Source organism: Podarcis raffonei, chromosome 1, assembly GCF_027172205.1.
Source record: "Podarcis raffonei isolate rPodRaf1 chromosome 1, rPodRaf1.pri, whole genome shotgun sequence".
Lineage (NCBI taxonomy): Eukaryota > Metazoa > Chordata > Lepidosauria > Squamata > Lacertidae > Podarcis > Podarcis raffonei.
In genome coordinates this window covers 7,440,836-7,464,990 of record NC_070602.1, presented here as the reverse complement: position 1 = coordinate 7,464,990, position 24,155 = coordinate 7,440,836, and the positions used below count along the sequence as shown (strand labels likewise).

General features: G+C 46.0%; 1 protein-coding gene across 10 annotated transcripts in view; it reads left to right on the top strand.

Annotated features, from left to right (window-relative positions):
- KTN1 (kinectin 1) overlaps positions 1 to 24,155 on the top strand; it is a 114,438-nt gene that overhangs the window by 64,716 nt on the left and 25,567 nt on the right. For 6 of the 10 annotated variants that reach the window (XM_053395055.1, XM_053395310.1, XM_053395224.1 and 3 more), the window contains exons 18-30: positions 343 to 411; positions 7,717 to 7,751; positions 8,959 to 9,049; positions 10,398 to 10,466; positions 12,595 to 12,632; positions 13,611 to 13,701; positions 13,862 to 13,930; positions 17,283 to 17,320; positions 20,302 to 20,392; positions 20,496 to 20,564; positions 21,287 to 21,324; positions 22,261 to 22,351; positions 22,440 to 22,508. In XM_053395055.1, coding sequence (XP_053251030.1) covers positions 343 to 411; positions 7,717 to 7,751; positions 8,959 to 9,049; positions 10,398 to 10,466; positions 12,595 to 12,632; positions 13,611 to 13,701; positions 13,862 to 13,930; positions 17,283 to 17,320; positions 20,302 to 20,392; positions 20,496 to 20,564; positions 21,287 to 21,324; positions 22,261 to 22,351; positions 22,440 to 22,508 — 858 coding nt within the window. The remainder of the gene's footprint in view (positions 1 to 342; positions 412 to 7,716; positions 7,752 to 8,958; positions 9,050 to 10,397; positions 10,467 to 12,594; positions 12,633 to 13,610; positions 13,702 to 13,861; positions 13,931 to 17,282; positions 17,321 to 20,301; positions 20,393 to 20,495; positions 20,565 to 21,286; positions 21,325 to 22,260; positions 22,352 to 22,439; positions 22,509 to 24,155) is intronic. The other 4 variants (XM_053395562.1, XM_053395396.1, XM_053394969.1 and 1 more) reach the window with 1 other exon arrangement.

Genomic DNA, 24,155 nt, shown 5'->3' with positions numbered 1-24,155 from the left:
CATCAAAGCACTTTCCCCTGTGTTCAGAGCACTTCACATAGGCTATTCCAGTAAATCTGTGCCCCTTGGGATCGCCTGGAGCAAGCTGGTATCGCCATAAGTGGGTTAAAGCGAAGACCCTTCCCAGAAGTGCTATCATTATCATCATGGTGGCGATCCACCCTTTTCAATTCAACAGATAGATAGCCAACCCAAACAGGGATCAGGACTCTCTTAACATTTCTGCCAATTGCTGTTCATCAGAACCACCGTTTCTCTTCCAATAACACAAAGAAAATTGCAGGAGCAATGTCTGTGTACAGAATTCCGAACTGACAGCGCCGTCTGGTGATTTCATTTCAGGTTCTAAAGGATCAGAACAAAGCGCTGCAGTTGGAAGTTCAGAAGCTGCAGGCTCTCTTGTCTGAGCAGGTATGGCAGACAAATTGCTGCTAATAATACTATCTTTGTTCAGAAACGGCTGTTGATGTAGATGGAGCTGATTTGAGGGTTGGATGTGGGAGCCAGCAGAGGGTTAAAGGATGTTTATATCCTGTGTCTTCTAGTTGCTTATAGAGCTGGTTTTGGAACTACTTCTAGGTAGGATGCGCTGCTCGCACGCCCCTCCCCCCACATGAACAACATCACACCTGAGAAGGGAGGTTATATGCTCAGAAATCTAGTATCTAATTCGAATTCCGGAGCTGTCTTTGGTGGTGGACAAGACTTGCTTCCCGGGAAACAGTAGTTTGCCAAGGTGCTGGGAATTGTAGCTCTGGGTAAAGCTGTAGTTCCCAGGATTCCTTGGGGGAAGTCATGTGCTTTAAATGCATGGTGCAGTTCTGCCAGATAATTAAGCTTCAAAAATCATTTAATTTTTTTTTGAAAAAGTGGGGCATAAATGTTTGTGTCTGCTCTTGTCCTTTGCTTTTGTATCTAGTTTGGTATTATTTGCTGCATGTTTATGCATGGTGTTTGGAATAGACTGGTAACAGGTGCAAGATCTTGACGATTTCACCATTTATTAACGCTATTTTATGCGGGTGGCACTGTGGGTTAAACCACAAAGCCTAGGACTTGCCGATCAGAAGGTCGGCGGTTTGAATCCCCGCGACGGGGTGAGCTCCCGTTGTTCGGTCCCAGCTCCTGCCAACCTAGCAGTTCGAAAGCACAACGTGCAAGTAGATAAATAGGTACCACTCCAGCGGGAAGGTAAACGGTGTTTCCGTGTGCTGCTCTGGTTCACCAGAAGCAGCTTAGTCATGCTGGCCACATGACCCTGATGCTGTACGCTGGCTTCCTCGGCCAATAAAGTGAGATGAGCACCACAACCTCAGAGTCAGTCACGACTGGACCTAATGGTCAGGAGTCCCTTTACCTTTACCTTTATGCTCCTTAATATGCACAATTCATATGCCTTTTATGTAATGCTGTATATTAATGTTAATTATATGAGATATTAATTGGAAAATAAGATTCTGGTCCTCCATGGGCATGGTTAGAATGCGTGCAGCAAAAAGCATCCCCTTATAATATCCAGTCTTTTTCTCTTAATCATACAACTTCAGGGTAGGAAGCAGCCAAACGGACCCCCACTTCATTTGGCCACTATTTCTTCAATTGGCCACTAATTCCTGCATTGGAAGGGGTTGGACTAGATGATTTGGGGTGTCTTCCAACTCTACGATTCTTATCCTCTCACAATAGCATTATGTCTTGCTGGGGGGCGGGGCGCGGAGTTGGAGTAGACAATCTGAAATATACAAAAACGACGCATGCACGTTAAGAACATGCAGGCCCACCAACTCTTTGGAACACACTTAATAGGCTTTTTCTGCTTTGCAAATGCCAGCGGTGCTCTAGGTGACGTTTTCAGTAAGGGATGCCTTTAATTGCTTATGCCTCTGGCAGTACAGTATTACAATATTCAGATGGGTGAACAATGCTGTGATAATCAGGGTTGCTGTTCCCTTGGCCAGGGTGGAGAGCACTAGCTGCTTGTGTTATCTACTAGATCTTGCTGAGTAGACCAGACATCAGTGGTGGGCCTTCGGTACAAACCTTAGCATTGCTCTTTGCTTGGATAACGAGAGGGTTTGGTTTGCATTTGAGACTCAGGGGCTGAGATGTTGGGGTCACTGTTTGCTTTCCCTGCTCCAGATGGCAGAGCATAAGCCACTCTGATCTCAGGCTACGTGACCTAGAAATGGTTGTTTTGGTGCAGCTCCTGGAAAAAGGGAATCTACAAAGGACTAGAAGTGCTGCTGCCACCATCGGCTAGCTTGAAAGGGAGCATTTTGGGAGCAACAGTTTGCTTAGCTCCTTCGGCTTCTTTGATGTCTTTGCCCTTTATTTCTTGCCACTAAGGAGCAGCCACATTTGGGTGCACAGATCCTGCAGATGCAGCCAACCAAGTTGGCTCTTGCCAACGTCTATGGTACAATATCTCATTGTAAGTAACTGGGAGATGTCTCCAACATAGTCTTATTCAGAGTAGACCCATTCAAATTACTGGACCTAAGTTACCCATGTCCGTCAATTCCAATGGATCTTCCTTGATCTGCCACAGAGCTCATTGATTTACAGTGGTACCTCAGATTAACTACCGTATTTTTCGCTCCATAAGACGCACCAGACCACAGGACGCACCTAGTTTTTGGAGGAGGAAAACAAGAAAAAAAATATTCTGAATCTCAGAAGCCAGAACAGCAAGAGGGATCGCTGCGCAGTGAAAGCAGCAATCCCTCTTGCTGTTCTGGCTTCTGGGATAGCTGCGCAGCCTGCATTCGCTCCATAAGACGCACACACCCTTTTTTTAGGAGGGGAAAAAGTGAGTCTAATAGAGCAAAAAATACGGTACTTAATTTGTTCCGGAGGTCCGTACTTAACCTGAAACTGTTCTTAACCTGAAGCACCACTTTAGCTAATGGGGACTCCCGCTGCTGCTGCGCCGCCGGAGCACGATTTCTGTTCTCACCCTGAAGCAAAGTTCTTAACCTGAGGTAACCATCCCAATGAAAAGGAAATGCAAGAAAGCAAAGTGGCTGTCCAACGAGGCCTTACAAATAGCGGAGGAGAGAAGGCAAGCAAAATGCGAGGGAGATAGTGAAAGATACAGGAAATTGAATGCAGATTTCCAAAGAATAGCAAGGAGAGACAAGAAGGCCTTCTTAAACGAGCAATGCAAACAAATAGAGGAAAACAACAGAATAGGAAGAACCAGAGATCTGTTCAAGAAAATTGGAGATATGAAAGGAACATTTCGTACAAAGATTACCATAATAAAGGACAAAAGTGGTAAGGACCTAACAGAAGCAGAAGACATCAAGAAGAGGTGGCAAGAATACACAGAGGAATTATACCAGAAAGATATGGATGTCTCGTACACCCCAGGTAGTGTGGTTGCTGACCTTGAGCCAGACATCCTGGAAAGTGAAGTCAAATGGGCCTTAGAAAGCACTGCAAATAACAAGGCCAGTGGAAGTGATGGTATTCCAGCTGAACTATTTAAAATGTTAAAAGATGATGCTGTTAAGGTGCTACACTCAATATGCCAGCAAATTTGGAAAACTCAGCAGTGGCCAGAAGATTGGAGAAGATCAGTCTACATCCCAATCCCAAAGAAGGGCAGTGCCAAAGAATGCTCCAACTACCGCACAATTGCACTCATTTCACACGCTAGCAAGGTTATGCTTAAAATTCTACAAGGAAGGCTCAAACAGTATGTGGATCGAGAACTCCCAGAAGTGCAAGCTGGATTTAGAAGAGGCAGAGGAACCAGAGACCAAATTGCAAACATGCGCTGGATTATGGAGAAAGCTAGAGAGTTCCAGAAAGACATCTACTTCTGCTTCATTGACTATGCAAAAGCCTTTGACTGTGTCGACCACAGCAAACTATGGCAAGTTCTTAAAGAAATGGGAGTGCCTGATCACCTCATCTGTCTCCTGAGAAATCTCTATGTGGGACAAGAAGCTACAGTTAGAACTGGATATGGAACAACTGATTGGTTCAAAATTGGGAAAGGCGTACGACAAGGCTGTATTTTGTCTCCCTGCTTATTTAATTTATACGCAGAATACATCATGCGAAAGGCTGAGCTGGATGAATCCCAAGCTGGAATTAAGATTGCTGGAAGAAATATCAACAACCTCAGATATGCAGATGACACAACCTTGATGGCAGAAAGTGAGGAGGAATTAAAGAACCTTTTAATGAGGGTGAAAGAGGAGAGCGCAAAATATGGTCTGAGGCTCAACATCAAAAAAACGAAGATCATGGCCACTGGTCCCATCACCTCCTGGCAAATAGAAGGGGAAGAAATGGAGGCAGTGAGAGATTTTACTTTCTTGGGCTCCATGATCACTGCAGATGGTGACAGCAGCCACGAAATTAAAAGACGCCTGCTTCTTGGGAGAAGGGCAATGACAGGCCTAGACAGCATCTTGAGAAGTAGAGACGTCACCTTGCCAACAAAGGTCCGTATAGTTAAAGCCATGGTTTTCCCAGTAGTGATGTATGGAAGTGAGAGCTGGACCATAAAGAAGGCTGATCGCCGAAGAATTGATGCTTTTGAATTATGGTGCTGGAGAAGACTCTTGAGAGTCCCATGGACTGCAAGAAGATCAAACGCATCCATTCTTAAGGAAATCAGCCCTGAGTGCTCACTGGAAGGACAGATCGTGAAGCTGAGGCTCCAGTACTTTGGCCACGTCATGAGAAGAGAAGACTCCCTGGAGAAGACACTGATGCTGGGAAAGATGGAGGGCACAAGGAGAAGGGGGCGACAGAGGATGAGATGGCTGGATAGTGTTCTCGAAGCCACAAACATGAGTCTGACCAAACTGCGGGAGGTAGTGGAGGACAGAGGTGCCTGGCGTGCTCTGGTCCATGGGGTCACGAAGAGTCGGACACGACTAAACGACTAAACAACAACAACAATATTTCTGGGTTAGCAGAGTCTGTAACCTGAAGCGTATGTAACCTGAAGCGTATGTAACCCGAGGTACCACTGTTTTTGCTACAATAGTTTGACTCAGGGGTCAGCAAAATTTTTGTGGCTTGGGCCGGTTCACGGTCCCGCAGACTCCACTGTGGGCCGGAGTGCGCACGCACACGCATGCGCAAATGCTATTTCCAGTGCGGAGGAGGCGTGTTCAGCTTCCCATTGGCTGCAGGAGCTTCCTGCAGCCAATGGGAAGCCGGCCAGCGTCGCGGAAGGTGGTCCTCTCTCTTCTCTGCGCCAGTTTAGCGTGGCACACGGGAGCTGACTGAGCGGGCGTGGGGGTCCATGGGCTCGTTAAACAACCCCCATGGTCTGCTTGTGGCCCATGGGCCTTAGGTTGCCGACCCCTGGTTTAACTAATAGAACTTGCACTGAGGATGTTATGCCGGGGGGGGGGAGAATGTAATTTTGGGGTTATAAGGCGCTGCTGTGCAGCAAGTCAGTTGCAGGCAGAGGTCATTCTCAGCCCCCCTCTCTGAGGTGTTTTGACCCAGGGGAAGCCAGCAAAGTGCCTTCAGATGTTTTCGGCTACATCTCATATCCCTATTCAGGAATTACGGGAGCTGCATTCCAACATCCGTAGGGTACCACATTGCCTACCCTTGGTTTAACTGGACATTTGTTGTTGTTTAGTCGTGTCCGACTCTTCGTGCCCCCATGGACCAGAGCACGCCAGGCATTTCTGTCTTCTACTGTCCCCCTCAGTTTGGTCAAACTCATGCTGGTAGCTTCGAGAACACTGTCCCACCATTTCGTCCTCTGTCGTCCCCTTCTCCTTGTGCCCTCCATCTTTCCCAACATCAGGGTCTTTTCCAGGGAGTCTTCTCTTCTCATGAGGTGGCCAAAGTCTTGGAGCCTCAGCTTCAGGATCTGTCCTTCCAGTGAGCACTCAGGGCTGATTTCCTTCAGAATGGATAGGTTTGATCTTCTTGCAGTCCATGGGACTCTCAAGAGTCTCCTCCAGCACCATAATTCAAAAGCATCAATTCTTCGGCGATCAGCCTTCTTTATGGTCCAGCTTTCACTTCCATACATCGCTACTGGGAAAACCATGGTTTTAACTGGACATGGCGAGGATCAAATCTGGAACCTCCTGTGTCAACAGAAAAATGGGAGGGGAAAGAGTCTCTTACAGATCACCAAACATGGCAGACGGACACCTAGCATTCTTTTGGCAAGATTGCTAAAAGCTCCAGCTCATCCAGCTGATGAATACTTCAGTAGTTCTGCAAGAAAATTGAAGAATAATGTGGAAAAATGGAATCTGACCAAAAAACTTGGCACTAGGGACAAATTTCTAGGAAGCTGGGACTGCAAGGGGCTGAGATAATTCCTCTAATTGAAGCTCCTGTGGATGGGAAGAGTAGCAGAACATCAGTTGCATAAAGATAATACCTCAACTGGAAGAAGTAACAGACAGAAGGGATGGTTTATATGTGTTTCCTAGGATTGTGCAGAAATTGCTGGAACAGAAACTGGTACTGCTTGAGAATGTGAAATCTTGAGAACCGAAAAGGCGGATTGCTGAGCAGGATCTCCAGCACTTAAGAAGTAGCCCGTGAGGGAGATTCACTGCATTGTGTAACTCCTTAGCCCTTCATATGTCCAGCAGAAGCAGAATAAATCATGCAAAGATCTGCTAATTGGCTAGATTTCAATTAATTTTCTAGTTTTTCTTAGTGCAGAGCATACAGAGTTCTGGTTGAAGGAAGGGCAGGATTCTGGGAATGGGGGAAAGAGCTGAACGGTTGCAACATCTTGCGTTCACACTATATTGGTTTAGCCTGGAGTGCAAGGGACCAAATCGGAATTGCTGAAACACAAAATAAATTTATTTAAGTAGTAAAGGATGTTTTAAAAATTCATTTTTCTTTGGCAAGTGGCTCTTATGTGGAGGCAATAACCTTACATTTATTACAGAAAAGGGGGGCTTTTACGTCTTAACAAAGGAAAGTAGGTGATGTTGCTTACAAGTAAACTTTTTTTAAACTGGAGACTAGCTTATTGAATGAATCAAAGCTTATTCTGTCAAAATGACAAAATAGTGTAATAATTACAAGGTGAGGAGAAAAGTCGTTCAGAGGATTTTGGTGGCTAGTATCTAAGGCAGGCATAGGCAAACTCGGCACTCCAGATGCTTTGGTACTACAACTCCCATCATCCCTGACCATTAGTCCTGTTAGCTAGGGATGATGGGAGTTGTAGTCCCAAAACATCTGGAGGGCTGAGTTTGCCTATGCCTGATCTAAGGGTACAGAGACTGGGGTGAGGTATGTTAGGGAGTAGGAAAGCATCTCCTTGGCTCCAGGAAGCCCTTTTCTGTCCTCTCGTTCTAAAGTTATCTTTAGCATAATGGGCCACTTTGCTGTGAAATATTAACAGTAACGGTGAGAGCTGAGAACATGTTCTATTTGGCTTGGATAAAAGCGGCTGTTCCAGAATTCCTGCTTAATAGAAGTCAGGATATCTGGGCCATTTGTACTGCTAGGCAACGCATGGCAGTTTTGGAGCATCTTTGAAAGAAATCTAATCACCTTTTAACGTGATTATTATCATTGCTGGGGAGGGGGATTTTCAGCTTCAGACTTTCTAACGTTTGACGGCTTTTCTGCATCGGCGCTTCAGATAATCAGCACAAATGCAAACAGCCGGATTCTGAGCAGCTGTCTTACTCACTAGAGCTGCAAACCAGCATTAAGCATGACTTTTCTCTCTTTCTCTCCTGCTTTCAGACGAATAAGGATTTGTTGGAGCAAATGGAAAGAAGGTAAGAGCTGGAGCAGTAGGTAGCCTCTTGTTTATTTTACTAGCCTTCTTTCCCCCCCCCAAGCAAAAAGAACAGCTAATCTTTTTAAGAACAGCGCCATATTTTTTTGCTCTATAAGACGCACCAGAGCATAAGACGCACCTAGTTTTTGGAGAAGGAAGACAAGAAAAAAAAAATTCTGAATCCCAGAAGCCAGAACAGCAAGAGGGATCGCTGCACAGCGAAAGCAGCGATCCCTCTTGCTGTTCTGGCTTCTGGGATAGCTGCGCAGCCTGCATTTGCTCTGTAACACGCACACACATTTCCCCTTACTTTTTAGGAGGCAAAAAGTAAGTCTTATAGAGCAAAAAATACGGTAAATCTGTAGGTGTTTTGTGCTAAGTACCTGCAGCCTAGCAGGGGGTGTCAGGAGCTCAGCTTACACTCAAGTAGGACCCTGGCAGAGACACATGCCCGGCCGGGATGTTCCCTCGCTCCTGGTCTTTCGTTCGGGAGCTTCAAAAGCTTTATTCTGCCCAAACATCACAGCAACTGATGCCAACAGACACCGGCACACTTAGGGATCTGCAGAGTCTGTGCAGTTCATGTAACAGACCTCAACAACTCAGCATTTTGGCTAATCTACTTTATTTACATATAAACACACACGGAGCACTGCAACATGGCGCCCTCTCTCTCTCTCTAGCATCAGACAGCAAAGAGAAAAAGAACAAAGGACAACAGTCCCACTTCACGGAACACAGTAACACAAACATCCTGTCTCCGTCATTTCCCATTCTGTGGAGTCAAAACATATACCGTCATGTGATAGACAACAATCCTATGACTGCAATCACGGAGCAGGAATTCTAACAGGGGGAAGACCCCATACCTCTCTGCTAAGGTGCATGCTTGACATGGGGAGGGTCCCAGGTTCCATCCCTAACATTTCCAGTTAAAAGATTTTCAGTACCTGGACTGGGAACAACTGCTCTGCTGAAGACACCCTGAGAAGCATTGTCTGCTAAATGAGACAGTCCTGGCCTAACCGAACTAGCGGTCTGGCTCTCATTTTAAGGCTGCTTCGTATGTTCTTGCTTGCTCGCCACCAATGCCCACTGGCTTCAGCAGGAAATAAGCCCAAACAGATGAACATAGATTTGTCGTCCTGGTAGCACCAGTTGGTTTTGAGTTGAAGTTCATAACATTCTTTTCAACTCCTCCTCAGCATGACAGACAAGGATGACAAAATAAAGACAGTTGAGGAACTCCTTGAAGCTGGACTCATAGAGATGGCAAATAAAGAAGACGAGCTGAAGGTAAACTCTCTTCTTAAGAGTCAGGTGTGCCCAGTGCAAGAACAGTGTGGCATTGGGTGCTAATACAGTGTGTCTCGCTCCACCACAGGGTAGTTACATGCCCCATTAAATACAGTGGTACCTCGAGTTACATATGCTTCAGGTTACATACGCTTCAGGTTACAGACTCTGCTAACCCAGAAATAGTACCTCGGGTTAAGAACTTTGCTTCAGGATTGAGAACAGAAATCGTGCTCCGGTGGCGCGGTGGCAGCAGGAGGCCCCATTAGCTAAAGTGGTGCTTCAGGTTAAGAACAGTTTTAGGTTAAGAACGGACTTCCAGAACAAATTAAGTACTTAACCCGAGGTACCACTGTATCTTATACAGCAGTTAGTGGCAGGAGGTGAAGTCAGCAACTGAAGATCTTACTGACTGTGACAGTGGCATACCCATGTTTTGTAGTCTATAAAGGGAGGGGACCATGATGGAGTACCCCAGCTGCAACAAATTCCAGATACAGTCGTACCTTGGAAGTTGAACGGAATCCGTTCCGGAAGTTGGTTTGACTTCCAAAACTTTTGGAAACCAAAGCGCAGCTCCTAATTGGCTGCTGGAAGCTCCTGCAGCCAATCAGAAGGCCTGTTGGACGTTCAGGTTCCAAAGAACGTTGACAAACTGGAACACTCACTTCCAGGTTTGCAGCGTTCAGGAGCCAAAACGTCTGAGCACCAAGGCGTTTGGGATCCAAGGTACGACTGTATTCCCTGTCTGAGAAGCAACACAAGCTTTTTCCAGTTGCAATCCCTTTAAGAATGTAGTTATGGACTTGAATCTTACAGGGCAAGCTTTTTTCCTTTGGCTTTCTTCTTTCTACACTTGAGAAAAGTGAAAGCCTTCAGCGTAAGGTAATAGCCATCCATTCGGACTCTCCCACCTGCCCCATTCGTACTTGTCTGCTGGCCAAGCTTTGTAAGCTTGAAGGAGCGTGTGATGCTTAGATCTTGGGTGTGAAGCTCTTCCTTTGACCTGCTTATTCTGTTTGGGGAAATGTTGCTGAGCTCCTTGCAGGCTAAAACCCAAGGGCACGTATCAGTGGATAGGAGGACCAGGACAGACTTTTTCTGAGATATTTCACTGGGTGAGAACCACCACTTTAAAGGTTTTATTCTTGAGGAAAGATGCTAGGGTACAAAACAAAGATTATGTCAGGAAAGGGACCCAGCCATGTAAACCGTGACTTCCACACGTTAAAAATGTTGTCAGATAAGTCAGCAGTGATAAGAGAATGTTGTTCTTGGCAAATGTATCATCTTCCCTTTTGTGGTTGCAATTAACAGTACCGTGTTGAAAATGTTTTCCTCTTAAAAGGCACTGAGAACAGAGAACGCATCCTTGAAAAGTGAAGTTGAAAATCTGCAGAGGGTACAAACAGAGCAGGTTCGTTGCCTTGGTTTTGTTTTGTTAAGAAAGGTTTTCAAATTGGTTGCTGTTAAGTCAATCCCTGAAATTGCCGCTTTCATTTTGCAATGTGCCTCACTGCTTTTGCCTTGCGCTTTTCGTTCAGTTGGATTTCAAAGAATTGGGTCCTTGAAGAGTTAACTTCTGACATTCCTGCAGACTGCTAACCCCTGTAAATAAATGTCTTACTCCACATGAGCAGAGGAATAGTGTAAAGAGATGCTCTCAGAAGATCTCCGTGGCCTACTTCCATGATTAGAAAGATTGCATGTGAGCTGCTGTTTATGCATAAACAGCAGTTGCAGTTATGTCTGCATTAGCCCTCGTGTGACACGTGATGCAAATATTGCTGCTGTTTAATCCGATCTAAAAATATAATTGACCAATGTCAGGGAACTGCCATCGGAGCCTAGAGTGGAGGTAAGGCTCCCCAACGATGCAGGAGAAGGGACCAGCAGGGAGAGAGAGAGAACTTCCTTTGAGGAAGGAAATAGGAGGGACACCAGGAAGCAAGGGGAGACTGCGGAGAGAGGGCTCCAAGACTCTTCCACAGAGACCAGCGGGGAGAGCCCAGGGCCTCCGTTGGGCACGCCCACTCTGCGCAGGAGACTTCCGCGCAGAGAGGCTAGGCGGAGACTTGGGGTCAAGGAGCTTCTATGTTGGAAGAAGTTCAAAAAACGCCCACTGACGGATACTGCCAGCGACTGACACAGCCATGGAGAAAGGGCTGTCCAGCCAGGGAAAGGTTTAGCCAGGCAACGTTGCCTAGAGCTGCAGCACCCTTTACGCACAAGCAACCCCAATTCCCTTTACAACCAACATTCTGATCTGTGGGTACCCTTTCCATCAGCAAAGCTAGCGAGAGATGATGCCATCTGTTCTGAGTTCAGCCCTCGATCCTTTGAAGCCCATTCAAAGCAAGATGAAGGTTTTTCTAAACTTGAAAGTAGTTGCTGTGACTTTCTGCAAGTCCTACCCCAGCACTGCTGGCCCTGGAGCAGCCATCAACTCTTGATGGTTTCACTGCAGTTCTACTTGCAGGGTTTGCCCGTGTTGACAAAGGGAGAAGGGTTTTAATGTTGAAAACTTGTCAACATCTTTGGAGCAGTCAAGCAAGTGAGCCAAGTCACATGCAGGAAAATAGGCAGGCCTTCAAGTCATTTACCCAGTTGGGCTTGTGGAAAGGTTGCATTCAACCTTGAGCTGGGTTGTTGACTGTCTTCAGAGTGTAAGCAGAACTTGTTGGTCAAGCCATGCAAAGGTAAAACCTTTGGCCATGCATGCATTCGACATGCAGAGGGGCCGAGAGGCCAGCTGGCAAGCCCAGCTCGGACGTCTCCTTCCATCGGCCCATGCTCCAACGTAAATCAGCGACCCGGACTTTAGAAGCCAAGGCATGCAATTAGCAGAGAGTACTGCACACACAGAAGTAGGTGTGAGGTTCATGCAGTCATGCTACAGCTACAGATTTATTAAACATAAATCAGAACAAAGAAACATGTCGTCTCTTTAGCATGTCGTCTCGGAGAGAACAGCAAAAGCTGTACAGAAACGGAAGTTCCCAGCATACTGTGCTGGAATGTAAACAGACATGTGACATGCAACAATCTCGCACCTGTTCCTTAAGATGGAATGGAAATGTCAACAGCATTCAACCTTGAGCTGGGTTGTTGACTGTCTTCAGAGTGTAAGCAGAACTTGTCGGTCGAGCGATGCAAAGGTAAAACCTTTGGCCGTGCAGCAAAGTTCCACACTTTCCAAGTGCCCTCTCAAGGTACATTAGTTTCTAGCTTTGCAGAAGGAGGGAAATTGAGGGTCTCAGTGAGATTCCATTAGAACAGGAGCTTGCAAAGTATCCTTCCTAAAGCTGCCCTACCTCTGTTTGGGGAGGACACCTGTATTCCTCAAGCTCACTCTTAAATTTTGCAAAGAACTAATTACAGGTGCTGCAAAATGCTACAGTTTAGTCCGATTAAAAAAAATAGGACCGATTAGCTTTCCAAAACGAATTCCATCAGCAAAGTTGGTGAGAGCTGGTACCATCTGCTAGCTTCAGTATTCTGACTTTCTCTCTAAACATCCGTCCTCCTTGCTTTTGTTCCCCAAGGTTTCCTTTGCAACGTTGGTGGAAGAATTACAAAGAGTGTAAGTAGAAGCACATTTCCTTTTCTTCAGTTTGAAAGCCCTCTTTACCCTTACGTTTCTGTTATCCACGAAGCCTGTACGGGCAGGCTTTTACTACAAAAGCACCCAGACTTTAGAATGTAATCTGTGCAGTGGGATGTTCGAAGTTGCTGCATTTGACTCTTCAGAAGAAACTGTGATTGTGAAATGAAAGGCTTCAGGGTGCAGCCTAAATTCAGGCTGCTGCCCAGCAGGGCTTAACAGAGCAGCGGGGCCATCACTGCATCTATAGTCCCGCCAAGCTTGACAACGGGGGTGGAAGGGAAGAAGACAGGTAGATTACTTCACCATTCTGGAGCTAGTACAGTAGTCAGAACCAGAGCAGATCCAATGCTGTCATGTGACCCTAATGGCGCCAACTTGGGATCCAGCTAATTCTGGGCCAGCTCAGCCCCCCTCCCCAACCTAAATAAAACAAAAAGATCATCTACTTGTGTGTTGAAACAAAATTTCCCCCCTGTATGCTTGCTTGGGTCACACCTGTGCACACAGAATAAAGTTGGATTGCTTGCAGGAGATTTATAACTTTTGGGGTTTCCTTTTTAAAGTCCCAGGGAGTTTTCAAGTCGGGTGCCAATAGCTGCACTGGCATTGGGTGAAAACCCAACCTTGTTTTAAAACCAGAAAGGATGTCCTGCAGTAATAGTAGCAGTGCTGTATTCTTTGAAGAAGATTACTTGAAGAAATTGCTTTTCTTTAAGCAGAAGCTTCTCTACCAGCAGATGCCACCCTACTCTTTCAGTTGTGATCAGTTTAGTTTATACCTAAAAATACCAACTTCTTGATGCTTGCTCTGATTCATTTGGGCAGTATTGCATTATATTCCTCAGCAACTTCCTGAAGCGTTTCTTTCTCATCTTGCGCAAATGCCTCCCCTTCCCATGCTGTACCACTGAGTTGCTTAACCTCTATACTCTTTTCTATCTCTCTCTGCTAAAGAATTAGTGAGAAGGATGGGAAAATCAAGTCTGTGGAAGAACTGCTTCAGGCTGAGGTCCTTAAAGTTGCCACCAAGGAAAAAACTGTCCAGGTAGGTGCTGGATCTGTCGTGCGCTGCCTTTCTTGTGTGTTTGTGTGTTTGTCATTGCATTGCCTTGTTTGTGGCCGAATTTTTCGCACCCTTCTTTTTCTCATTTTTGTGGGATGTGTTGTCTCCATTGTACAACCTTGTCTGTTTTGTCATTGAAAAGGGTTTGGCACAGGAAATAGAGGCTCTGAAAGAAGAAATAGGAAAGGCCCAGCTTGGAAAGGACACACAGGTAAAGTGGTATTGAGCTGGCAGCTGGAGGGAGTCCTTGGCTTTGCAGTCTTCCTCTTCCTGCAGTATGGCTCCTCCTTTCCTATCTGTTGGGGGGGGGCTCTTGCTGGGAGAGGCCTGGCGCAATTCATTGCCATTGAACCCAGAGGAGGCTGGACCACTGGGTGAAGGGGGTGCTGTTTCACCAACATCAGCCAGCCCCTGCCTGCCTGCCTGCCTTCCGACTTACATCCAGTCCAGGAGGTGGCATTGGCTCATGTTAGCCTTAGTGTCGCCCTTGTAGAACTGAGCATCAGGAAGAATGGGGACAAGACCAGAATTTGCTTACTCTGCCTGCCATTGGCTGTTGGCTGCCCTTACTTTTTGTGCCCCCTGCCTTGTGCCCCGTTAGTCCCTGGTGGGCGCCAGCTGCCGCTGATTGAACCGTGAGATATATGTCTAATCAATTAAACATTCAGATTAACGATTAAAAGCCTATCGCTCGGCAAAAGAGGCATTCTCAACCAATCCGTCAGGCGACTTGTTAAAAGGAAATCAAAATTTACGAGCACATAATAAAACTGCGGGTGATTTGTTTCACGGTGCGGTTTGAAAGCCTCTGCACCCACGTTTAAGCAGCCTCCTCTGCCTGGTTGCATGCCAGAGGAGGAAGGGGGGAACGCACAAGCCTGAGGGTCTTCCTGCAGTGGGAAACTGATTTCACATTGCGTCCGAAACAGTCCCAGGAGTTTGCTATGCTTAGAGTTAGGTCTGCAGTCTTACGCACACCCTTGGGGACTCAGCCCTCTTTAAGTTCCTGGGAGTGACTTCAGAGCATACAAGTCATCTACCTCAGTATTGTCCACTCACTTTCTGGGATCTCCACCTGTTACCTAATTATTTATCTGGAGAGACCAGAGTTCAAATCTGTCCCCACCCGCAACCTGTGAAGCATATGGGCTACAGCACCCTCTTCCCTTCATGCACAGCCCTGCAATCTATAGCCAAGCAGTTGCTGTATTCTTACCCTTACACTGAGCTTTTACAAAGTCGTCTTGGCACCTGTCAGGAGCTGAGCAAAGCACCCTGGGACATTGCCTGGAATTCCCTGCCATGTGCAGAGAGCCCCGTGGCAGGGATACACACCTATGTGGAAGGAGTTTCAGCAGGAAGAAGCTTTCAAAAATTTATTTTTATTATTATGTCCAGTCGTACCTTGGATCCCGAACACCTTGCGACTCAAACATTTTGGCACCCGAACGCCGCAAACCCGGAAGTGAGTGTTCCGGTTTGCAAACGTTCTTTGGAACCCGAACATCCGATGCGGCTTCTGTGGCTTCCGATTGGCTGTAGGAAGTTCCTGCAGCCAATCGGAAGCCACGCCTTGGTTGTCGGAACGTTTTTGGAAGTCAAACGGACTTCCGGAATGGATTCCGTTTGACAACCAAAGTACGGCTGTATTAAATTTGTACACTGCCCTGTACCCATAGATCTCAGGGTGGTTCGAAACCACTGGAGTTACGTGTCCAAGAGTATAGCACCCTCTTAGAATCATAGCATTGGAAGGGATACCAGGGGTCATTTAGTCCAACCCCCTGCAATGCAGGAATCGCTTGTCTACCTAAATAATCTGAGTGCCTGGCACAGGAGGTTAGCAGACAGCTGTGTGCTGCTATGCATTTTGTCTGGAGCTCAACTTTATTATCTATTTGGAGGGGGAATGTATTGGGCTACATGGAGCATATTTTGTCTTGCCATTAAATGTTGCTCTCTTAATTTGTTATGGAAGAGGGCTCCCGTGAGGTGAGCTTGGCTTCTCTGAAAGCGGGGCCTGGGGGGTGGAGCTTAGCTTCCAGAAAATGCCCCATTTTCCTTGGGGGAGGCACCCATGAAGCTTGATTTTTTTTTTCCTGCCTCACTGTGTGCTGTAAGGTCTACTCCTGGAAAGTGTTCATGAGCACGCAGGTTTAGGGACACAGGAGGCATGCCATATGAGGCATTATATATATTTAGGGGTAAAGAAATGTAATAATTTAAAAAATAAAATAAATGACAGGCGGCACATTAGTTTGGGTGGTGGCACATGAGGGCATAAAGCACGGGAGAGTTCAATGGGGCAGGTGCATGAGCCAGGGGCCTCTGGCATCTTGCTGAGCTTGTAGCATTAAAACGCCCTTGCTCCTCCTCCTGAACTGCCTGGATTCCTTGTCATCCCAGGAGGTGTCTTCGCAATTACATACTCTTCCGTCTTAGGCAGTGTGAGCTGTTGATCTCTGCAGCATTTGAACAGATGCAGCTAAGGGCCTAGAAGCCACATGGTGGCATTTATGGGGCGGCCAACACAAGTGTTGCACTTGCGGTCTTAAGATTGCTTTGTGGGAAATGCTGACATACTGCATCTTCTCCCTTGGCCATTCTAGCTCTTCATCTTGGGATTAAAATCCAGAGAAGGGGGAGAAATTGATACTCTAGTCCTGGGTTTCCCAAACTTGGGTCCCCAGCTGTGTGTGGACTACAGTTCCCATCATCCCTGACCACTGGGCCTGCTAGCTAGGGTTGATGGGAGTTGTAGTCCAACATCCCCAAGCTGGACTTTGTTCTGTTACTATAAAAGCCCTTTTGAGCCAAACCTGGGTCTGACATAGTCATCTCACTAAAAGTTTTTAATTGTGTTAGCGAGATAAAACTTAACCTTGATTTCAGAGGTGGCAATGAATGCTGGTGTTCAAAGGAGCCTTTCTCAAGCTTGGGTCCCCAGGTGTTATTGAGCTACAACTCACTTCATCTCTGACCACTGGTCATACTAGCTGTGGACGATGGGGCTTGTAGTCCTACAGCTTCTGCAATATCCAAGACTGGGAAGGGATGGGTTAGAGTGTGATGCTTTTAACTTTCCAACCTTAATTCCTTCAAGCTGGTCTTAGCCTCTGGATGGCCTTAAAACAAGCCGTTATCTCTCTGGCCTGCAGATCAGACTGTGAGACTGGAAGGACAGTGGCTAATCTCCTGGCATTTGGGAATAGGAATAGCAAGTTAAAGATGTGTTGATTTAATGCATTTAAACTATTTGTGCCTTCAAAATGGCTTACAGAAACAAGAGCTTTTCCTAATAGGAAATGATTTGAAATGTGAAAGAAAAGATATAGGCAGATTATTGGATCATAGAAGTTAACGCCTTTCAGCTACTTCTAGAAATTCCCATTTCTTGTTCTTCAGGGGCTGCTTCTCTTTTGCTGCTTCTTTTTTGGTAAATGGGCCATTGGTTTGTTAGCCTCAAATCTGATACTTTTGAGGGGTGTAGGGGAGGCATTACTGTTTATGTATACTTAGTGCTTCTTTTCAGAATAACTCTGTGTTGTGTATTCTTTCTGTAGATATCAGCCGCCCAAGAAGTCAGAGATCTTCAGAATCTGTAAGTGGTTTTTCCTGGTTTATAAAACTGCAGGTGTCCTTGTTAACATGATAATGGTTGTTTTTTTCTACAGGTGCCTTTTTGTGACTGATCTTGATTTATGAGCAAACAGCTCTAGAATCTGAAAACTCCTTAACCTGCCTTAAATCTCTGAATTGGATTGTGCACTTCGATGTTAATCTAAGGCTAAGACTTTAAAAGCAAGGGGAAAGCACTTAGATAATTTTAACATTAGATAAATTGCCATTTTCTGTAACAAAGAGCACCAGTACATGCAGATGTTGCATCCAACTTAGGGAGTTGGATCAAGAGGTTCAGAATACCGTTAACTATTTCAGTTGGTTTCTGATAATGTGGATTGCGGTCGGTGCTGCATAAGCAGAGAGTCATCCTGTTGAGTCCTTGGCGATTCCAGTTAAAAGGATCTTGGGTTGCTGAGCTGGCGAAAGATCCTGCAGCTTTGTGCATTAGTATGAGCTTTAAGGGCTAGTAAGTAAAGGTAAAGGGACCCCTGACCATTAGGTCCAGTCATGACCGACTCTGGGGTTGCGGCGCTCATCTCGCTTTATTGGCCGAGGGAGCCGGCGTACAGCTTCCGGGTCATGAGGCCACATGACTAAGCCGCTTCTGGCGAACTAGAGCAGCACACAGAAACGCCATTTACCTTCCTGCCGGAGCGGTACCTACTTATCTACTTGCACTTTGATGTGCTTTCGAACTGCTAGGTGGGCAGGAGCAGGGACCGAGCAACGGGAGCTCACCCCATCGCGGGGATTCGAACCACCGACCTTCTGATCAGCAAGTCCTAGGCTCTGTGGTTTAACCCACAGCGCCACCCGCGTCCCTGGTAGTGGCATCACAATAAACCGAAAACAACATATGGCTATACATTTTCTTTGCACTTATTGTTCCAAAGCACAAACAGCAACAAACAGCACCCACGAGCCTCATAGATTTATTGAGTTGGTCTGCCAGCATTTTCTTCTAATAAGTTAATTTGATAATTGTCATGATATACCATTTCCACCCCCCCAATCCATTCAAAAAGGGCTGTTTAAAATAAAAATAAATTGATAGCTGCTGCAAAAAAATAGCAGTGGTAAAAAACTGGGGGGGGGTGGATAATACAACCCCCTTCCACTTTTTTTAAAAAACAAACGAAATTCTAGCTAACAATCCACAGAGTCATAAAAATTCCATAGCATAACCTCCTAAATTCAATTCAGCATAAACCAATAAAATCAAAATGCCCAGCAGCACAAATAAAATAAGCCGTATCCCTGCATAAGGTCATAAGAAGAGCCTGCCGGATCAGGGCAATGGCTCATTTAATCCGGCATCCTGTTCTCACAGTGGCTGAGCAGATGCCCCAAAGCAGGATTCGAGCACCGGCGCCTCTCCTCCTCCTGCCGTTTCCGGTATCTGGCGCTCAGGGGCATTTCTGCCTCCAGCTGTCGAGGCAGAGCATAGCCACCATGACTGGTAGCTCTCGATAGCCCCCTCCTCCATAAATTTCTCTCATCTTCTTTAAAGTCATCTAAGGTGGTGGTCCGGGACGCGGGTGGCGCTGTGGGTTAAACCACTGAGCCTTGGGCTTGCCGATCAGAAGGTCAGCGGTTCGAATCCCCGCGATGGGGAGAGCTCCCATTGCTCGGTCCCTGCTCCTGCCAACCTAGCAGTTCAAAAGCACGTCAAAGTGCTAGTAGATAAATAGGTACCACTCCGGCAGGAAGGTAAACGGCATTTCCATGCGCTGCTCTGGTTCGCCAGAAGCGGCTTAGTCATGCTGGCCACATGACCCAGAAGCTGTACGCCTGCTCCCTCGGCCAATAAAGCGAGATGAGCGCCGCAACCCCAGAGTCAGCCACGACTGGACCTCGTAAAGGGGTCCCTTTACCTTTACCTTTAAGGTGGTGGTCCTCACTGACTCCTGTGGGAGCAAGTTCCATAGTTCCAACTTAGTGCTGTGTGAAGAAGCGCTTGGTTTTATCTGCCCGTAATTGTCCAACGTTCAATTTTGCCGGATGTCTGCAAGTTCTAGTGTTAGAACTTAGGAAATGCTTACCTCTCAAAATGCTTTCCAGGGACAGGAATATTTTGGCCCTTTCCTAAAGGAGAAAGTGGAGAGTGCCAGCCAGACAACAAGGCCTTTAAAACCACAAGAGTTCTGTTTTGGCACATAATTTTGTTGTTGTCGTACTTCTGCTTCTACCTATTGAACTCCTGCATGCTGTGGGCCTGATTTATGTCTATGCTGTGCCTCCACAGTCGGAGGCAGTAATGCATCTGGGTGTCAGTTGCTACAAACTGCAGAAGGGGGAAATGTTCTTGCAGGCTTCCTGCAGGCATCTCGGTGGCCAGTCCAAGAACAGGGTGCTGGTCTAGCTGGGCCACTGGCCTGATCCAGCAGCCTCTTCTTGTGTTCTTATGGGCACACAGAACAAAAGACGTTGACACAGTTTATAAATGCTGGCCAGTTTCAAGGCAACACCGCAGTGACACAGTGGCGGCACACCAAAAGCTTCTAATCGGCCTCGGTCCAGTATACCTGAAGGAGCGTCTCCACCCCCATCGTTCTGCCCGGACACTGAGGTCCAGAGCCGAGGGCCTTTTGGCGGTTCCCTCACTGTGAGAAGCCAAGTTACAGGGAACCAGGCCGAGGGCCTTCTTGGTAGTGGCACCCGCCCTGTGGAACGCCCTCCCACCAGATGTCAAAGAGAAGAACAACTACCAGACTTTTAGAAGACATCTGAAGGCAGCCCTGTTTAGGGAAGCTTTTAATGTTTAACAGACCACTGTATTTTAATACTTTGTTGGAAGCTGCCCAGGATGGCTGGGGAGACCCAGCCAGATGGGCAGGGTATAAGTAATAAATTATTATTTTTATTTTTATAATCACATCTTTTGACTATTGTTTGTCAGTGTTAAATCTGCATTTTTTTTAAAATGAGACTTGACTTCTCTTATGCTTCCTCTTGCAGATTGAAGAGGAAAGAGGAGCAGGTGACAAGTATGGAGGTGTCGTTGAGAGAAAAGGAGAGTGAGATTGCCAAGAAAGGAGAGTGGCTTCAGGTAAAGTCTTGTGAAGTGCTGAAAGCTCTCTTGGAGCCTACAAGAGTGCAGAGCTTGCATGTCTGATCTGCTGTTCTTTCTCCCTTTTTAAAAATGCCCATAGGGACAACAGGATACACTGCAGCACTTGAACAACAAAGTCAAGGAACTGGAGCAGCTGAACTCTCAGCAGGTGGGGGCTACTTGCTGTGCTTTCTGTCCCTCCTTTCAGAGTTTGTTTAATGCATCCTAAAGCTTTTGCCGAGGGACGCGGGTGGCTCTGTGGGTAAAACCTCAGTGCCTAGGACTTGCCGATTGCATGGTCGGCGGTTCGAATCCCCGCGGTGGGGTGAGCTCCCGTCTTTCGGTCCCAGCTCCTGCCCACCTAGCAGTTCGAAAGCACCCCTAAGTGCAAGTAGATAAATAGCAGGAAGGTAAACGGCGTTTCCGTGTGCTGCGCTGGTGCTGGCTCGCCAGAGCAGCTTCGTCACGCTGGCCACGTGACCCGGAAGTGTCTCCGGACAGCGCTGGCTCCCGGCCTCTTAAGTGAGATGGGCGCACAACCCTAGAGTCGGACACGACTGGCCCGTATGGGCAGGGGTGCCTTACCTTAAACCTTTTGCCAGGAAAGGCAACACCTTAGTGAAAGAGTACCTGTGCTGCGTTGAAAAGGTCCCAATATCTTTACTCCCCAATATCTTCAGGTGGGAACAGGAGACACTGCCTGGAACCCCGGAGAGCCTCTTGCAGTCAGTGTTCACGATACCGAGCTGCATGAATCAAGGGTCTGACTCAGTATAAGGCAGCTTCTTGCATTCCTATCCTTGCCCTGTCTAAGCAGTCATAACCAGGCAGGGGTCATGACATTGTTAGCTGAACTGCCACAATGAAAGCAAATCCTTTCTTCCCTGTTAGGTTTCTGCTTCTTCGTCGATCAAGGACCTTGAGGCTCTGTAAGTAAACCGAGTGGAGCATCTACCACAGTTACTTTGCTCTTTCATCCAGTTGTGTGTGATGGCTATACTCCTGATGTGTGTGTGTGTGTGTGTGTGTGTGAGAGAGAGAGAGAGAGAGAGAGAGAGAGAGCGCACTCATGACCACATTTCAATTAGTACAGTGGTACCTCTGGTTGCGAATGGAGGCCTGTTCGCAACATGAGCAGAATGCAACCCGCAGTGGCGCGTCTGCGCACGCACAGGTTGTGATTCACCACGTCTGCGCAAGTGCATGACGTCATTTTGCACGCATGCGCGAGCGGCGAAACCCAGAAGTAACCCTTTGCAGTACTTCCGGGTTGCTGTGGTACGCAACCTGAAAAAAATGTATCAGGAAGCAAACGTAACATGAGGTATGCCTGCATTTGGCATTGACTAGAGTAGCATTCTGCACCTCCCAAAGAGCTGCTTCTCTCTGATCTCCTTCAAATGTGCAGTGAAAGTTGGGCACATCATTTGTTGCCAGGCAGATGAGCAAGAGCAGCAGTCATTAGTTACTTGGGGGGGAAAAGTCCATGCAAAACAGTTTCCATACAACTCAGCCCAAACTTTGCTCCCGGGTCATGTAGAATAAAACTATTCTATCTTGGGCAGTGTGTGAAATAATTCAGTATCTGCTTGCCAGTTCACATGTCTGCCACAACACAGACTGGCAAGAATTATCATCTGAGCACTTACGCGGAGAAATCTGGGAGGTTCTGTAAATACTGTGATCCTTCCTTAACTTACATTAAGCCAGCATGTTACCTGCTCTCTGAACCACTTTTGACTCATTTCGGTAATGAGAGTTAGGATGCACATAACAAAAGCAACCTCAATAAATGGAGTAAATAAACTGCAGATCTGATCGTATCCAAGAAAGGAATGTGAATAACTTTTAAATTGTGTCCGCAGACTGAAAACGAAGCAAGAAGAAATGCAAAAGATGGAGATCTTACTAGATGAGAGGGGGAAAGAAGTCTCTCACCAAAGAAAAGAATTGCAGGTGACAGCATAGGGGCCTTAGAAGGAGGAGAAGAGGGACAAGAGAGATGAATGGGCAGCCATGTCTAACACATCGTCCTCTCTTGCAGGTTGTACAGGAGGAGAATCGGTTACTAAGAGCACAGATTCAGGAAATAAAGCAGGAAAATGGTGAACAGGTATGTCTCCCAATTGCTGATTTGCAGTGCGCATAGAGAGAGATGGGATGCTATATTGTATTTGTACATGCCAGAATTTTAAATAATTTTGGTTGAAAACGTTCAGGAGGCAAAATCTATGGGGAAGTAAGATCTAAATCACTCGCAGTAACTGTTTCCTGTGTTCTGTTGAGGGAGGGAGGGCACATTTTCCTGCATGATTTCTTGGTGGATTCTCGGGGAGGGAGAGGCAGCCAAAGCATTGATCCTTCTGCAGGCCCCACCTGTGACCTGCCACTGCAGCCAACTTGTGCATATCCCTTGCCTATTGACTATGTTTTTTTTTTTTTAATAATTTTTTATTACAGATTTTTATAACAACACAAACATATAACAAATACATAAACAAACAACAAAAAAACAAAAACAAAAAACACAATCAAAACAAAAAACATGTACCATTTCATATCTTAGTTTCTTACACCTTTCTTCCCCGACTTCCTCATGCCTCCCTTCTCTGTATTCCAAGTTCTTATCATTTACTCAGCAAATCTTCCCTTATTTTAATAAAAATTCAAGCTAATCTTCCTTATTCTCCTTGTCTTAACCATTACTAATAGTAACCATTTCCTTTCCAATCCAACATCATTCTAACTCTCATTAATTTTGTAATATTTCTTTAAATAGTCCTTAAACTTTTTCCAATCTTCTTGCGCTGCTTCTCTTCCCTGGTTTCGGATTCTGCTCGTCATTTCTGCCAAGCCCATGTAGTCTATCACCTTCATCTGCCATTCTTCCAGTGTGGGTAAATCTTGCGTCTTCCAGTACTTCGCAATAAGTATTCTAGCTGCTGTTGTAGCATACATGAAAAAAGTTATATCTGTCTTTAACACCCCTTGGCCGACAATACCCAAGAGAAAGGCCTCTGGTTTCTTGGTGAAAGTATATTTAAATACCTTTTTAAGTTCATTATAGATCATTTCCCAGAATGCCTTAATCTTCGGGCACGTCCACCAAAGGTGAAAGAATGTACCTTCCTTTTCTTTACATTTCCAACATTTATTATCAGGCAAATGGTAAATCTTTGCAAGCTTGACTGGGGTTATGTACCACCTATAGATCATTTTCATAATATTTTCTCTTAAGGCATTGCATGCCGTAAATTTCATCCCGGTGGTCCACAACTTTTCCCAGTCAGCAAACAAAATATTATGACCAATGTCCTGCGCCCATTTAATCATAGTTGATTTAACCATTTCATCTTGTGTGTTCCATTTCAGCAGCAAATTGTACATTTTTGACAAGTTCTTAGTACTGGATTCTAACAATTCAGTCTCTAATTTTGATTTTTCCACCTGGAAGCCAATTTTACTGTCCAATTTAAACACTTCGTTTATTTGATGATAGTGCAACCAATCTCTCACCTTCCCTTTTAATTTTTCAAAACTCTGCAATCTCAATTTGTCCCCTTCCTTTTCCAAGATTTCCCAGTATCTTGGCCACTTTGACTCCATATTAGACTTTTTAACAGCCTTTGCTTCCATTGGCGATAGCCACCTTGGAATTTTATTTTCCAGCAAGTCTTTATATCTGACCCAGACATTTAATAGTGCTTTTCTGACAATATGGTTTTTAAAACTTTTATGTGCTTTAACCTTGTCATACCAC